Consider the following 15765-nt stretch of genomic DNA (forward strand, 5'->3'; position numbering starts at 1 on the left):
GCACGCCGCAGGGGGCCGTCCCCACCAGCAGTCACGTGCCCCCACACCCACCCTGTGCGCCTGGGCCCCGTGCCCCGGAGGGAGATGAACGTTCGCTAGGCCACACTCAGCCCGGGTCTGACAACTAGGGGCCCCCGCCCGGCCCCTCCCGCTGTCCCCAGGCCCCGTCTCAGTGGTGGCGACCCTCCGCTGTTGCTCCTGGGTGTCCCTCTCCCTGTGGTTCCGCTGCAGGGGCTGTGATGCGGGGGCTGGGGCCGTGGGCCCCACACCCCCCGCCCCTCCCAACAGCAGGGTCACGGTTTCTGCTGAAACCCCGGACAGCTGGTCCCTGTGCAGGCCCACGCACCTCACCCACCCGGGGAATGGAATACCCACAGCTTTGGGGGCCCGCAGTGGGGGGCGCTCCTGGAGCCGGGTCCCCACAGACGCCCGGGGACAGCTGAGTTTGGGCGGCAGGGGTTACGTGCGGATTTCTGGTTGTGCGAGGTCAGTGTGCCCCACCCCCGCGGTGGTCAAGGGTCAGCCGGCCCGTGTGCACGTGACAAGGACAGGAGTGCTGGTCACAGCAGGACGCCCAGGGGCCTGGGGCTGCTGTGCTCACAGTTGCTCTCTGGACCGACTCCCCGTTTTTCGCAAACAGCAGACGAGCCCGACACGTGTGCACAGCCGTGAACACGGCCCCGGCCCCACCCCCCCAGGTTTCTGGGCCCCGCAGACCCCCCTGCCCCCCCAGCCAAGCTGCCGCGGTGTGCGTGCCGCCTGGGGATCGGTGTGTGCCCACCGGTGTGAGAGTGTGTGTGTGACACTGCGTGTGTGGACGGCGCTCCTCTGTGTCCCAACTGCTTGTGCCTGCGTGACCGTGTGGAGGTGGTCTGGCCGCCCCGTGTTCTGCTGTCTGCCGGCCTTGGGGTGCACAGTCCCTGTCTGCCCACCCCCCGCCCCTACCCCCCGGCAGGCAGGCCCCGGACGGGAGTGAGCGGCCACGTGCCTGCTGCCGGGGTGACGAGGGCCCTCGAGGAGGGGCCCCCCACCCCGGGGCCCCTGGGGGGCGGAGCTCTGCCCTGGGGCTCCGCTGGCTCTGACCCAGTGCTGGGGCGGCACCAGGCCCCTCTGACCGAGTGGGCCTCAAAGACTCGGTCTCGACGCCCAGCAGACGGGGGCTCATCCGCTGCCACCGTCCCGCTGGGGGGCCCTGGACGCTGCCCCTGGTGGGTGCGGGGCGGGGACCCTGGCCGCTCCTGTCCCTGTGTCTCTGGCCCCTGCCTCTCCTTTCCCGTTTGGGGCGGGAGCTTGCTTAGGGGGTTGCTGCTGCCTCACTCACTGTGGGGCCAGCCCCCAGGAGGGCGGTCACGCTGACCCCGGCCTGACCCCTGTGTGGACATGGCCCCTGACCGTGTCCTGCCGAGCCCGGCCCCCCCCCCCACGCCGGCCGGCCGGCCGTGTGCCGCTCAGAGGCGGCCGTGCACTGCGCAGTGGAGAGACTCCGGCGCGCAGTTCCCCACGGAGGTCAAAGCCGGCCGCCGGAGCTGGGAGCGGCGGCCGGGCTGCCCTGTTCCCCCCCCCCCGCGGCGCCTCTGCCTTTGGTCCCGCGGCCTCTGAGCTGCGGCGCCTGCGGAGCTGTCTGCTGTCATCCTCCCCGACTCGCCTCCCCGCAGAGCACGGGCTCTGCCGCGGCAGCCTCCCAGTCCAGTGAGACAGGCGGGCCGCCTAGTCAGGAGGGCGGGGCCGCCGGAGCTCCGGGGCCCAGAACCTCCCGCCGCGCTGCTGACCCCCTGCCAGCCTCGGCCCTGCTCCCTGGGGTCTGCGCTGAGGCCCCTCTGCCCGGAGCCGCCCCCAGCCCCGCGGGCTGACAACGGAGCTGCCCCTGACCTGGGTGCCAGCGGCTTTTCCAGCCCTGTTGTGCGGGGCCCAGGCTCCAGGCTGTCCCTGCTGGGTGTGGACACATGCCTGCCCCCAGGCCGAGGAGCAGGGGGGTGGCCACAGCACTGGGCACCGGGTCTGCGTCAGCGCTGGCCACCGGGTGCGGGTGCTTGGTCCCTGGGCTGTGCAGGCAGGCAGGGCCTTGGCCTGAGGCCGGAGGGAGGGGGGAGGCAGGTGTCCCTGCCTTTCCCGTGCTCCTGACCACGGGCTGTGGGGAAAGCTGCCAGCCTGACGGGAGCGCAGCACGGGGGGTGTTTCCGGAATGTTCCAACTTGGCCGAGGAGGCCAGTGCAGGGTCCCACTCTCTTCGCCGCAGAGGGGGGCCGCGTGTCCAGGCCCGGCCGAAGCTGCCCTCGCGCGGCCGTCCCAGTGTCGGCGTCGGCCCCCTGACCGGCCACGCTCAGAGGGGCCCACGCCTCTCTCCTCCGCCCACCGCTGTCCCCAGGCTGTCCTGACGGCACCTGTGGCTCCCAAGTCCCGGCCGCTCGGGGGAACGGTCCCGGCCCAGGCGCAGTCTGTGCTGTGCTGGCCGGTTTTTCCCCAGAGTTCGCTCCGGGGGTGCCCTGCCCGTGGGGTGCCAGGCACCGATGCCACTCCGGTTCTCTGCACAGGGGGGCGGGGACCCACGGTCCCCCGGGCACCACACACCTGGGCCCGTCCCGCCTGCAGCCGGGCCTGAGCTCCGCCGCAGTGACCCCAGTGACCCCAGTGACCGGCTGCGGGCAGAGCGGCCCCCGGGCTGGAGTGAGATGGCACATGAGGTGGAGGCCCCTGGGCCCCGGAGCGCACGTGGGTGGGCGGGTGACTGGGTGCTCCGCGCTGGAACTGTGCTGCTGGAGGAGGGTCGAAGTGCCCGCCCTTTGGGCCTCCCTCGCTTTGCAGGGAGGCCAGGGTTACACAGCCTTCCGGAACGCTCCAGGCTTCCCCGGAAGGCAGGACGGTCTTGCAGTGAGTGAGACACGACCTTCCCTGAGCCCTCTGTCCCGCCCGCGCATGGCCGAGGCTGTCCCACCCGGAGCCTGGGCGAGAGCCTCGCCCCCGCCGAGTCCCGAGGCCTCCGCTGCGTCCACTGCCTTGGAAGGGGCCCCGGGCCTGTGACCGGGCGTGTGTGCTCGCTCGCAGGGCCGCCGGGCGCCCCGCACCCATGGGAGCAGCGGGAGTCCCAAGCCGCTGCGCCTTGGGCGGGGATGCTGGCTGGCGGGAGCGGCTCCCTGAGCCTGAAACCGGCCGGTTCGGCCCCTGAGTCACCGGGTGAGGGTGGGGCCCTGCACCCCCGGGCGCTTGGCTGCCGGCCACACGTGGTGACTGAGAGGCAGCCCCGGTGTTCCCAGGCCGGCCTGGCAGACGCACCCCGTGGGGCTCCGAGCCGCCTTTCACTCCTGCGGCCCACCGGCGGCCCGGGGCCCGTCCCCGTGTGGTGGCACTGACACGGGGGCTGGCGGACGGGGACGCCCTGGCCGGGGGCCCCGGGCCTTTGTGGTGCCGCTGTGGTGTGCACTCGGCCCCACGTCGGGGGCGGGGGGGCTGCATCGATGCTGCTCCCCGGGGGGCCTGATGCAGCCTCCGCGTCCCCCAACCCCGAGGTCCCGTAGTGGCTGAATCAGGAAAAAAAAACCTGTCCAGCTGACAGTGCCGCGTCTCCCGCCCCCTCGGAGGGCCCGGAGGAGGGCAGCTGGGGCGGGCCTGGCCATCAGGGCCCCAGGAGTAGAGGCCGCGCTGCCTGGGCCGTCCCGGGGCTGCGTCCTTCTGCCAGGGCCGGGCACCCTCAGCCTTTGCCAGAGACCCGTCCCAGGCGTAGCTTGAGGTGGCACCAAATGGGTCACAGCAGCCGAGGGCAGTGGGGGCAGCCTCGTCGGTCCCGGCTGCGTTCCCTCGGCCCACGTGGCCTCAGAGGAGCAGGGCAGGGGCCCCCGGTGCCATGTGCGCCCCCAGGAGGCCTCATGTGCTGGGGGTGAGCACACGTCCCTGTCGGGCTCGTGGCGTCCCCGGGGTGGCCCGCTGGCGTCCGTCACGACTGCTCAGCACGTCCGAGTGTCCCTGGGCCTCGGGGGCGCTCGGGCGGCAGCCACGTTTGTGGGGACCAGAGACGCGTGACTGGTGTGGTCCCGAGGACGGACTGGTGACCGCAGAGCCTGGTGCCCAGGGACAGCCGCTAGCCCTGTTTAGGCCTCTGCGGGGCCGGGCGGGGGGGCCCAAGTCGGGGCCCCCCCTGTCAGCCCACTCCTGCGCTGGGAGGGAGCCTGGGACAGTCCCCTGGCAGGGCGCACAGCAGGAGGCCCGAGGAGGCCTCTTCAGCCGGCAGTGGCAGCACACCCCGGCCAGCCTGGGCAGGGAGCTGGGAGCCGCCTGCACTCACGGGAGGCCGTCCCCCGTGGCAGCTGGTGAGGAGGGGGCCCCAGGTGTCCTGCCTGTGGGGTCGTCCTGGAGCTGGGGAGGGTCCCGCGTGGTGACAGGTTCCGTCCCCAGAGAAGGGCCGTGCCTTAGAGAAAGGGGCAGGATCTACACACCGTGGTCAAGCTTTGGGATGGGGTCAGCCCACCCCCTAGGTCCATGCGGCCCCCCGTGGCCAGGCGTTGGGGTTCACTCTGCCAGATAGCCTGGGCCACTCCGTCCTTGCTTTGGGGAGAAACGTAGAAGGAAAACCCCAGCGCACCCCCCACCTGGCACGTCGCGTCAGGAGAGGGAGAGCCGGGCCTTGAAGAGCCGAGAGACCGGTGGGCGCTGAGCCCGCTGCCGTGGCCGGGGGGGTGGGTGGAGGGCTGCTGGCAGGGGGACCCTCTGTCCCCCCGCATGCGCCCCCTCAGCCACGGCCCGCCATCCACCTGTGGGAGCAGTGGGGTGAGCCTGAGTCCCCCCCACGCCACCGAGACGCGTGTCCACCAGGCCCCTTGGAGGCAGCGCCCAGCCCCCTGCCGTGTGACTGCGGGCCTGCGAGGGTGCGGCCTGCCCGCAGCACACCTGGCGGCCTGAGCCGGTGCCCGGATCCGAAGAGGCTCCTGGGGGCAGCCGACGGGAGCAGGCGGGGGCGGGGAGCAAGGCCGGACTGTCCCCTCCTCGTTCCGGAAGCCCCCGGCCAGCAGGCACAGGGCCGGCCCGTTCTGCCTCAGAGCAGCACGTGGGTGAGGCTCGCTGTCTGTGGTTATCGCCATGGCAACACAGCCACGCTTTCTCCGGGTTCCCCCCAGCCCTGTCAACGCCCTCTCCCATTTTTTGCATGTTTTGCATTTTCCGTAGTTGGGAGAAAACCCCTGCTTGCTTCTCCCGAGGGGAAGCAGCTGGTGGCCACAGACCGCAGGCCAGGCCGGGCGTGGCCGGCTGCTGACTGGGGCTCTTCGCAGGCACGGCTTCGAGGGCGGCGTCCCCCTGCTCACCTGCCCGGGGGTGTGGCCAGCCTGGAGCAGGGGGGCCGCAGGGAGGGCTGGGGAGGGGCCGCCAAGTCCCGCCGGCTCCGGCTGGATCTGGGGGACCCGAGAGAGCCTCTGGCAGCTCTGAGTCTGAGGCCCCCGACCCCCTCTCCAGCGGCGGTCAGCCACCGGCTGGGGGACCCCGGTTTGCTCGGTGCCCTTGGGGGTCTGCCGGCCGGCCAGCGGGCGGCCCCCACAAACGGGGGAAAGACTGAACGTGCATGTTAGGGAGCCCGACGGGGTGCAGGCCGCGGGGAGGCTGGTGCGGAGGGGGGATACACTCCCGCAGAGCTGGGGGCCGCAGCAGCCGCACACGCCGTCCACTTGCTGCACCAGGGCCGGCCGGGGGGTGGACCTCAGCAGCTGCTCGGTGGGGACGGGGCCTGCAGCCCGCTCAGCGAGCGGTCCCACTGGCCCGAGTGTGCAGAGGGGACCCGTGACAGCAAGTGGTTGGTGGCCCCAGGGCTTGGGGGGAAGGGCTGTGCTAGTGGGGACGGGTTTCTCTTTGGAACATTCTGGAGTGGGGGGTGGTCCCCACACAGAATGTCCTCCAGGGGCTCATACAGGCCTGGGCCCCTGTGGCATCCGAGCTCCGTCCTTGCAGGGGCTGCGTCCCCTCGAGAAGGCAGGACCCGTCCCTTGTGCTGCCCAGGGCTGGGCTGCCCGCCTGGGGACAAGGGCTCCAGCCAGGCCCCCGAGGCTGCGCGGCTCCGTCGTGGGCGGCAGAGGTGGGGGTGACCATCCCCACGCCAGCCGCACGGGACACGGCCCCTGTGCAGCCGTTTCCTGCACGACCTGTGTTACCTGTGCATGAGTTCAGCTCTCTCTCTGTGCACCTGTGTGTGTGCATTCACGTGTGTGTGGGACGTGTGCCTACAGGTGTGCATGTGTGTGCACATATGTGTGCGCACTGGCTACCCCAGCCCCGCCTTCCCTCTGGCGGGGGCGTTGCCACGTGGACTGAGATTCTCCCTGAACCTGCAGGCGCGAGGCCACGGCTGAGGCTCCCGAGGCGCCGGGGGTGGCTGGGAGGCTCAGGGCTGGGGAGGTGCGGGGTGGGGCCCCCCCCCCGCCTGGCTGCCTGACCTGCAGGGCACGGCCAGGGCGGGCCTGGGAGAGGGCACGACCTGTTCTCACACACCTCTGGGTTTTCGACGCCGTTTATCCTGCCTCTGCCCCTCGTCGCTTGTCCTGCTGCCACTGGCCCTCCCCACGGGCCCCACCCCCACCCGGCCCCAGGGTTTGCTCGCCCTCCCGCTGTGCTGTGTCAGGGGCCCTGCCACTGCTCCAGGACGTTCCCCGGAGCCCTGGCAGTCCCACTGGGGGCTCTGCAGCCTGGCTTGGGGGCACAGCCTCATCCCTGCGGTGGGGTGATGGTCCCCTGCAGTGGGCTCAGGGAACCCCGTGCCATTGCAGGAGGACTGGGACTGGGGCCGGGGAGGGGACGTCCTGGTGCAGGCAGCACCCGGGACAGGATTTGCCAGACAGTGACAAATGAGGACGGGGTGGCCTTGTACTCTGTTCGTGTCTACAGTACAAGCAGCGGCCGCCACTGAAAACGGTGTCAGCAACCCTCTGCCGATCCAGCAGCTGCGGCTGACGGCGCCCAGCGCTCGGGGCAGGCACCTCGACACCCGGGTGGGGGGTGGTCTCCCGGGGCCAGCCAGCCCCTGCTCGGTGCCAACCCCGCCGACCCCTTCCTGTGGCTCCAGCCCCTGCTCCTGCCTCTGTGCCCAGGGGACCCCTGCCGCGCTGTGTCCTGTCCCCCCACGGGCCCCAGGCACACTGTCGCCGCCTGCCCACAGCCTGTGTCCCCTCGGGCCTGCGCCCCGCTCCTCGCCGAGGTGTGGGTGACAGGGACGCCGATGGGGGTACTGACGTCCCTGTCTTTCTCCCCTGGGTCCGCCGTCCAGGAGACGTCCTCTTCCAGATGGCGGAGGTCCACAGGCAGATTCAGAACCAGCTGGAAGAGATGGTGAGGCCCCGCCCCCGGGGTGGCCCCTGGGACAGCAGGGCGGACGGGTGCAGGGGGCCGGGGTGGTCCACCACCGCTCCCGGCACCCCCCGGCTCTGTGGGGCCCACCTGCCCAACACCGCAGGGTCACCAGCTCTGCATCAGACGGGCCCCTCTCCCCCGGGGGGGGTGGCCGCCCGTGCCCAGGAGGCGCCCTGCCTCCCCCTCCCCTGCCGGGTGCCCCGGCCAGCACCCCGGCACTGACTCCGGCCCGTGTCCCCTCCCCTCGCAGCTGAAGTCCTTTCACAACGAGCTGCTCACGCAGCTGGAGCAGAAGGTGGAGCTGGACGCCAGGTACTTGAGTGTAAGTAGCCCCGCCCCCGCTGCTGCCGGTTTAGAGCCCTCCTGACCCCCTCCCCCACTTCCTCCGAGGGCCCCGTCCTGGGGGTGAACCCCACCTGCCCGGCTCTGCCCTTTTAGTAAAGATGGCAACGTGCTGGCGACCCATCCGCGCTCCCTCTCGTCGGGGACAGGAATGAGGGCGGGGGATGGGGGGCGGCGCGTGGGGGCTCACGGCGGCCGCGTCCCACCCGTGCGCCAGGCGGCCCTGAAGAAGTACCAGACGGAGCAGCGGAGCCGGGGCGACGCGCTGGACAAGTGCCAGGCGGAGCTGAAGAAGCTGCGCAAGAAGAGCCAGGGCAGCAAGAACCCGCAGAAGTACTCGGACAAGGAGCTGCAGGTAGGCCCGCCCCCAACCCAGCCCGGCCATGGGGGGCGTGCCCGGGTCCCGGGGGGCCGCTCTCCCTCCGCACGGGGCCCGGGTCGCCCCCTCGAGGGCATCGGGCAGAGCCGGGGCCTCTCCTGACAGGTTTCGGGGGTCAGTGCCCCGTATCCGGGAGCCGGCAGGGTGGCTGGAAGGCTGTCCCCCGAAAGAACGGAGGTCCAAGCGGACTCTGCCCGCCCTGCCTCCTGCCTCCCGGCCCCGGAGGGCGACCCCAGACTGTTTGTTCCCCCGATGAGCGCGGGCTCGCCCACCTGGCCCGGGCCTCTGGGCACGCGGCCCCCCCGCGGCCCCGCGGAGCGACGCAGATGGCACTGGGGGCGGGGGTGGGGCCGGCCCCGGCGACCTGTCACTGGGCGTCTCGTCCGGGCCGCGGGCCTCGTGCGCGGGGCGGGGCAGGGGTCTAGGACGGACAGTAGGGCCCCCCCCACCTCGGGCTGGCCCGGCGCCCCTGGCTCAGCAGAGCCCCCGCCGGGTGACACCGATCAGGCCCGGGCGCCGGCTCTGCGAGGTCACGCAGGGCGCACAGGAGGCGGCGGCGGGGGACGGGACGCCCACGGGTTTGTGAGGGAGACGTGGGAACCCGCTCCCCAGCCCGCGGGAGCGGCAGCTGCCGGGACGCGCCCCGGGGTGGGCATGGCGGCGGCGCCTGGGGGTCACCCCTGTCCCCCCTCCCTGCGGGCTGTCAGGCTGGCACACCGGCCCTCGGCCGGCTGGGCGTGGGACTCGGTGGGTGCTGCTGGGGTCCGCCGTCCCAGGGCCTCTGGCCTCGCCCCGGGGCTGAGCCCCGTCCCCCCTGCGCCCTCCGTGAGCGCGGCGCCCTCAGGCAGACCGCCTGCCACACCCCCCTGGGCCCGGGGGCGCCGGGCCAGGCCACAACGGGTAGGACCGTCCTGTGCTCGTGGCTGGGGTGGGCACTCCACCCCTCCCCAACCTCCAGCGTCCCCTGCGCGGTTCTCAGCGGTGGGGACACAGTCCCTGCCTTCCGAGGGTGACACCCCGTGCCCCGGCCCCCGCCCCCGCCCCCGGGACCTGTCACCGCCTGGGCTCGCCCCTGGCAGCCCCGGACGCAGCTGCAGTGGCCGCCGTGAGCCGTTCCTGTGAATGCGTCCCTGGGAGTGGGGTTGTGGGGCGCGGCCCAGACAGACACACGCACAGTCACACACGCGCGCACACACACACACACACGCACACGCACACGCACTGGTATCGTTTAGTTTCTGTCCCGCCCTCGGGGCCTTTGCCACTGTGCTTCCTGAAAGTCTCGACAGGGAACAGCGCCCCCTGCTGCCTGGGAGGGGAACAGCGCCCCCGCTGCCTGGGAGGGGAACAGCGCCCCCGGTGCCGTTGCTCAGCGCTCCGAGGGAGGGGGCTGGGCTGGCTGGTGACGGGGGACGTGAGGCTGGTGTGTCTGGATGCCGCTGCCTGTGCACCCGTCCCCCCCACCCCCACCCCGTTCCTCCCCCGCCCAGTCTGGGCATCGGCCACTCCTCCCCTCCACTCCCTCCGCTGTTGGCTGCCCCGAGCCTTTAGCCTCAGGGTTTGCTGGGGCCACTTCTCCCAGATGACCGAGTTCCTTCCGGGGCGGGCTGGTGCCCGCCTGGCGCAGCATGTGCTCCGCCGTTCTGTCGCTTGTGCCGGGGGAGCGGGGGCAACGCCCCGGCACTGGCGTCCCCCGCCCCCCGAGGCAGAGAGTCCCGCGTGTGCTGAGGGCGTGGTGCCCGGGGGCCCGAGCTCCGAGCCGTCGGGAGGCCCCCCGCCCCCCGAGAGGGTGGCTGTTTCCGACCCCGGCAGCTGGGGCCCCGGCGCCTGGGGCTGCTCCAGGGGCTCCTGGGGCCGTGAGGCGCTGTGAGCAGCAGACACACTCGCTCCGAGCTCTTCGCATCGCCTCCCCTGAGCCCAGTGCTGGGTCCCCCGGGATTTTGGTGCCAGCTGTCCCCCAGCCCTGGAGGAGAGATGGGTGAGCAGGTGCAGGCGTGCCCGCGCACTGTCACCCGGTGGGGGCCGGGATTCTGAGGGCCGGGGCTCCCCGGGCTGGCTGTGTTCCTGAGCGGAGGGAAGGTGGGTGGTGCCCCACGGGTGGGAGTGGCCTGGGGGCTCTCCCACTCTGCAGGCCCCTCCTCTGCAGCGGAGGCCAGTGGGGGCGGGGCCTGGACCCCACGGCCGACACAGTGGCCCCACCGGGGCCCCCACACGGCTCTCCTTGGTGGGGGAGACACCTCCCTTGACGTGTCTGTTGCTGAGGCGTGGGCACCGCGTGGCTGCAGGCATGGGCTTGCTCAGAGCTTGGGAGAGGTGGGCGGTCCCTCTTGGGCGTGATCGCTGGGACCAGGTTGTGCAGCCTGGAGCCGGGCCACCTGCCATCCCCCAGCCCACGCTTGAGCCTCGTGAGTGCAGGGCCCCGGGAGGGCGGCGAGGCTGCCTCCGAGTCCACAGCCCGCCTGTCCAGCACGGGCCCTGCCCACTCTGCCCTCCAGGCCACTGCACCGCTGGGCGCCGCCGCAGGCTGGTCCCCCTGGGCCGGTGGCCAGGCAGCAGCCCAAGCCGCCCCTGGGACAGGACCTCCCTGGAGCCGCAGCCGCCATCCATGAGGGGGTGAGGGGGTGGGAGGTGCTACTGTTGGTCAGACACTGCCCCAGAGAGAGGGAGACCGCACGGGGCGTCCGTCCGTCCGTCTGCAGCGGGCGCCCGTGAGCGGGACTAGGTCAGAGCGGCCCCTCGCAGGGGCTGCTGGTAATTGAGGCTGCGTCTTGGGACTCCCCGGCAGAGCCGGCGCTAATTCCGGCCGGGGAGCGGGTGCTGAGGCACGTGGTGCACTAACTGGGGCGCGGGGTTCTCTGCAGAAGTAGGTGCGCTCCCCGGCCGCCCTCCGGCTGAGGGCTCGCCCCATGCCCCCGGTCATCGCTGGGGGACTGCCCGTCCGTGGGGGAGGCCGTGGTGGACACGGCCCGCGGGGGACACGTCCGGGGGTGCATGGTCACAGGCCTCGTCTGGTGGGCCTGTCCCTTTGGTCTGTGACCCCTCCACGGGCGTGCGGGCGGGCGTGTGCTGCAGCCGGCCAGCAGGGCGCTCGCCGCTTCCAGCAGCCAGCCCATCTCCAAGGGGCCTTCTGGCCCAAGGGCCTGGGCAGGCGTGCGGCCGGCCCGAGAGCTGCCGTCGGGGCAGGTCAGGGCACCTTGGGGCACACCCTTCCTTTTGTGAGTCTGGGGGCACTCGGGTGAAGCCCCCCCTGTGTTCACTCCACTCGCCCCCCACCCCGGCCCAGCGCAGCGCCGATGGAGGGGAACCCTGTCTGTCAGGGAACGTGGCTGTGGTTCCCCTGTGTTGGAGGATGCCTCGTGTGTCCCTCCGGGCCCGCCCGCCTGCGGGCTCTGGGGGCTGAGGCAGGAGCCACCACGCCCCCCGGACAGTGCTGGGGCCCCAAAGGCAGAGGCCGGCCAGCAAGTGGCCGGGGGAGGAGTCTGGAGTCACAGGGGCTGGTGCGGGGCCCCTGCTCAGGGTCCCCCGAGCTTCCGGGGGCTTCCCGGCCAGACCCGCCGCACGCGGCACAAGAATCCAAGGCCCCCCCGAGTGTCTGGGGGTTGGGACAGCCCAGCCCTTGGAGCGGCCGGTGGGCAGAGGCAGGCATGGGCAGCCCTCCCGAGTGGGGGCGGAGGTGGCCTCGGTGCCGGAGCGGCAAGGAGGGCTCGTGCACCGCTCCCTGAGGGGGGCTGATGTGCTGGCCGGGGTCCCGGGCTCTAGAAGGTCGTGGGGCCGCGGTGTCCGCACAGGCGGGCGCCGGCGGGCCTGGCGTTGACCGAGACGCGCTCCCCTCCCCGGGCCCGCGATCGGGAAGGGGCGGGAATCCCAGTTGTGGTCTGAGAAAGGGGAACGGCGCCTTCTATTTCGGGGCTGTGCCATTAACCAGCAGAAACAAAATAACCGTAATTTAGGTCGTCAGGAAGGATAATGCAGACGCTGGTCCCGTGACCGTGTGTGGCTCGGCGCCCCAGGGCCCCTGGGTGCTGGCGGCCGTCTGCGGGCGCGTCGGGCCCTGGACCGGGCGGGGAAAGGAGCGTGAGCAGGTGGAGGCCTCTGACCTGCACGGGCCTCCGTGTCCAGAGGTGGCGTCAGGACGTCCAGGGTCCCCTCTGGGGACTCTCGTCTATGGGACCGGGGGGCCTGGAAGGACTCTGCCCCTTTGAACCTCAGGGCCAAGCCCCTGGGGCCGTCCGAGCTCCCTGCTCCCTGGACGGGTGCTGCCTCCGGTGCAGGTAGCAGCTGGAGCTGCATCTGTTGGAGCCGGCTCGTGCCTGGCGGGGCCAGCTGTCCGGGCCACCTGTCAGGGCACACCTGAAGTGGCACACCTGAGGTGTCACGTCGAGGACGAAGGAAGAAGCAGGTGACGCGGGTTTTAACGATGTGCGTGTTCAGCGGAAGGAGCGTGCATGTGGTGACTTGCGGCACATGGTCCCGTGGGAGTGACGATGACAGGCTCCTCGTCCCCCTGTCCCACCGAGTCTTCAGAACCGGCTGTGGCTATGGGAACCGCCCGACCGAGGCGGCCACCGGGTGACACGGTTCAGCCCCGTGTCCGCGTCCCACGCGCAGAACCCAAGGCCAGGGGGTCCGTGACTCGGCAGAGGTCAGCGAGAGAGCAGACCCCATCCGTGTGGGCCCCTGGGTTGTGGACGTCTCGACAGCCTTGTGACAGCTGTGGGCCCTTCCGGGGAGAGTGGGGATCTGGGGCTCGTGGGTCCCCGAAACTTCCCAGAGAGGTGCCACAACGTCCTCCTGAGGCAGTCCCCCCCCACACATGGTCCGTCACAGCTGAGGGGTCAGTCCAGGTGCAGGACAGGGCCACCGCCCAGACCCAGCCCGAGTCCTACTCTGAGCTCACGTTTTCAAGCGAGGTTTTTGGGTCTCGGCCCCACTGCACCGCGGCCACTGCCCGCCACACCCATGGTCCAGCAGCTCGGGGGTCTTGCCCCGCTGACCCCAGGCCGGCGTTCCTGTTCTCGGCCTGAGTGCCAGGCCCCGGGCAGCAGGGACGGGGCACAGGCCCGGTCCCCGGGCTCCGGGGAAGCCACAGGCTGCAGCCAGCAGGGACCCAGGGGCTGCGTGCAGCCTGGGTGGGGGGTGGAGTCAGGTCCCTCCCTGTTCGCCCAGAGTGACGGGCACCCGTGGCAGGCGCAGCGGCCGGCGGGCCAGCCAAGCCCTCGAGGGTCGTGGGGAGGAAGGCCCCGCCCCCTCCGCTGAGTCACCTGCTTCATGGGGGAGAGGAGGCCGTGGGCCCGCGGCTTTGTCTCCCCGGGGAGAGGGCTGCCCCGCCCAGGGTGACTCAGTGGGAGAGCCTGCGGCTCTGGAGCCTGGAGCGCGTTCAGCTGGGTGTTTCCACGGCGCTGCCGTCGCCATGGCGCCCGCGAGCGCGCGAGGAATGGGCAGAGGCGGAGGGACGGGGCGCGGGGGTGCCTGCTGCGTGTGCGGCCCGCGGCCCGGCCCTTCCCGGCTCCCGGTGCGGAGTCATCCCGACAGGGCCGGCCCCCCTCTGTCCTCCTCGCCGTCCCAGGGAGCTCGCACCCTCCGCTCCCAGGGTCCCGCTGCACCCCTCGAGGGGGCAGCTCCTCCCACGGCCCAGATTCCCCGGCTCCGCCCGGCAGAGCCGTGTGGTCTCCCTGCAGCAGCAGCAGCAGCTGGCGTCCCGGGGAAGGAGGTCAGGGCACCTGCCGGTCCCCGACAGGAGCGGCCGCCGCGCGTGCTCGCTGGCCGGGCTCTGCCCCGTGACTGTGCCCCGGTCACTGTGCCCCGTGCTGCTGCTGCTGCTGCTGGAGGGGCGGCCGGGCAGCCCGGGACCCCCGGTGGGAGGAGGTGTCGGCTCTCCGGTCCCCATGCCCCATGCCCCCTGCCCCCGGGGCGGCCCCGTCTGTCAGGCCCCCTGGAGCTGGGGCGGCGGCTCTCCTGCCCGCTCCCGGGAGGCCGGGTCCCCGGGGAGACCCCTCCACAGCCCCCGGCTCCCGCTGGAGACCTGCCTTGGAATAAATGGAAACCTTAAAAATAAGCACCACACCCTCCCCCACAGAGGAGGCCGCCAGACCCTGCTAATGAGGCCAGTGCCTGTGCCGGTGCAGGGGACGTGACCGCAGCCTGGAAACCCAGAAACCGGCCCCGGCCGCGCATGCGCCCGAGGGCCCTGGTGCACTGGCGGCCAGCAAAGGGCCAGTGCCCCGCCCTGGGGCCTCGTCCTGGTTCACGGCGGCACTGTCCTGGGGTCGCCGTTCAGTGCTCGGCCTTCCCCTGGCCACAGTGCCCGTTGCAGGACTGCTGGCCGTCGCTCTGGGGGGCCCCCCCAGACCGTCCCACCTGAAGCGCTTGCTCCGCAGGCCTGGGCACGGGGACTCCAGGGGCCCAAGCTTACCTGAGCCCACCCGCCCTCCCACCTGCAGCCAGTGGGGACCCTGGAGCGGCCCCCAGGAGGGTGGGCAGCGGTGACCGAAGGACAGGGAGGGGGACCCCGTCTCCTGCTGGGACCTTGCAGGGCTTTGCACAGGCTGAGCCCCCGCTGCGTGTGGGGACGGGGACCAAGGAGCGGCCTTCGTCCCCGCTGTTCCTGCCGGTCCCCTGGGGCAGGGACAGCCAGGACCTCCTGGGGTGTGGGGGTGCCCGTCTGTCCCCCACTGTCCCTGCATGTGCTGCTCCCGTTCTGAGCGAGCTCTGCCCCTCCCAGGCCCCTCTGTCCACTCACGGTCCCGGCCTCGGGCCGAGGTGCCTTCCTGTCCTCCCAGACCCTCGGGGGCTCTGGGGTGAGCAGCCTCCCGGGCAGGTGCCCTGGAGACCTCTGCAGCCAGGCAGTCTCTGAGGGGTCCTCCCGGCGTCCCCAGCTGTGCCGTGTGCGGCCCCCAGAATGCCAGGGTCTGTGGGCGCCGTGGGGGGAAGCACTGGTGGGTGCACGTGCTGGAGCCAGAGGAAAAGTGTTCGGAGCTTTGGGGGCGTCCAGAGAGAGGAGACACACACCCCCACACACACTCTGCCAGGCCTCTTGCCTGGGTTCAGACCCTTTTCGGGGGCCGACCCGGCTCCCCCCAGGTGCCATCCTGGGCTCCCTCGGGCACATTGGTGGCTGCCACCGCCTTACTGCTCGAGGCTGTAGTCTCCGTTGGGGGTTGGGGGGAGCTATTTTGAGGCTCATTTAAGCTGCCTTCAGGGAATTCACTGTGGGAAGGGGGGTGGTCTGCAGGGCACAGGAAACGGGGTCCCAGGATCAGGAGACTGGGCTGAGCAGGCCCTGCCTTGGGGTGGGGGGGGGGGCCGCTCACCCTGGCAGAGTGCACCCTGGTGGCCCCATTGGGGGAGGGCCCCCAGCCCGGAAGGCTGGTGCTCGCCTCTCCAGCCTGCTCTGCGCACCCCGCTGTGGCCCCCCACCCACCCGGGCTTGGCACCGCCCACCCACGCTGAGTCAGAACTCACGGGGGAGGCCACCCCCTCGGCCCCGGCTGGCTCCTGCTAAGGGATGGGGCTGCCCTGCCCAGGGCAGACTCCGCAGAAGCCACGGGGCCCGGACGAGCCCGGCAGTTGGCGGACAGTCGGCCCGCACACCGGCACACCTGGGCCCTGCAGGCTGCACGGAGTGTGTGCACCTGGGCCGCTCCTGCCTGCGCCCGCCGGCCACCCACAGGCCTGTGCAGCTCCCGCCTGCGAGGCAGAACACTCGGCAGGCCCCGGCCCCGGGC

The 15765-nt window shown here is 72.1% G+C and overlaps 1 protein-coding gene across 3 annotated transcripts in view; it reads left to right on the top strand.

Annotated features, from left to right (window-relative positions):
- BAIAP2 (BAR/IMD domain containing adaptor protein 2) overlaps positions 1–15765 on the top strand; it is a 42510-nt gene that overhangs the window by 15303 nt on the left and 11442 nt on the right. For all 3 annotated transcript variants that reach the window (XM_036034241.1, XM_028519758.2, XM_036034240.1), the window contains exons 4-6: positions 7238–7299; positions 7571–7642; positions 7880–8017. In XM_036034241.1, coding sequence (XP_035890134.1) covers positions 7238–7299; positions 7571–7642; positions 7880–8017 — 272 coding nt within the window. The remainder of the gene's footprint in view (positions 1–7237; positions 7300–7570; positions 7643–7879; positions 8018–15765) is intronic.

This window comes from Phyllostomus discolor, chromosome 8, assembly GCF_004126475.2.
Source record: "Phyllostomus discolor isolate MPI-MPIP mPhyDis1 chromosome 8, mPhyDis1.pri.v3, whole genome shotgun sequence".
NCBI classification, from domain to species: Eukaryota; Metazoa; Chordata; class Mammalia; order Chiroptera; family Phyllostomidae; genus Phyllostomus; species Phyllostomus discolor.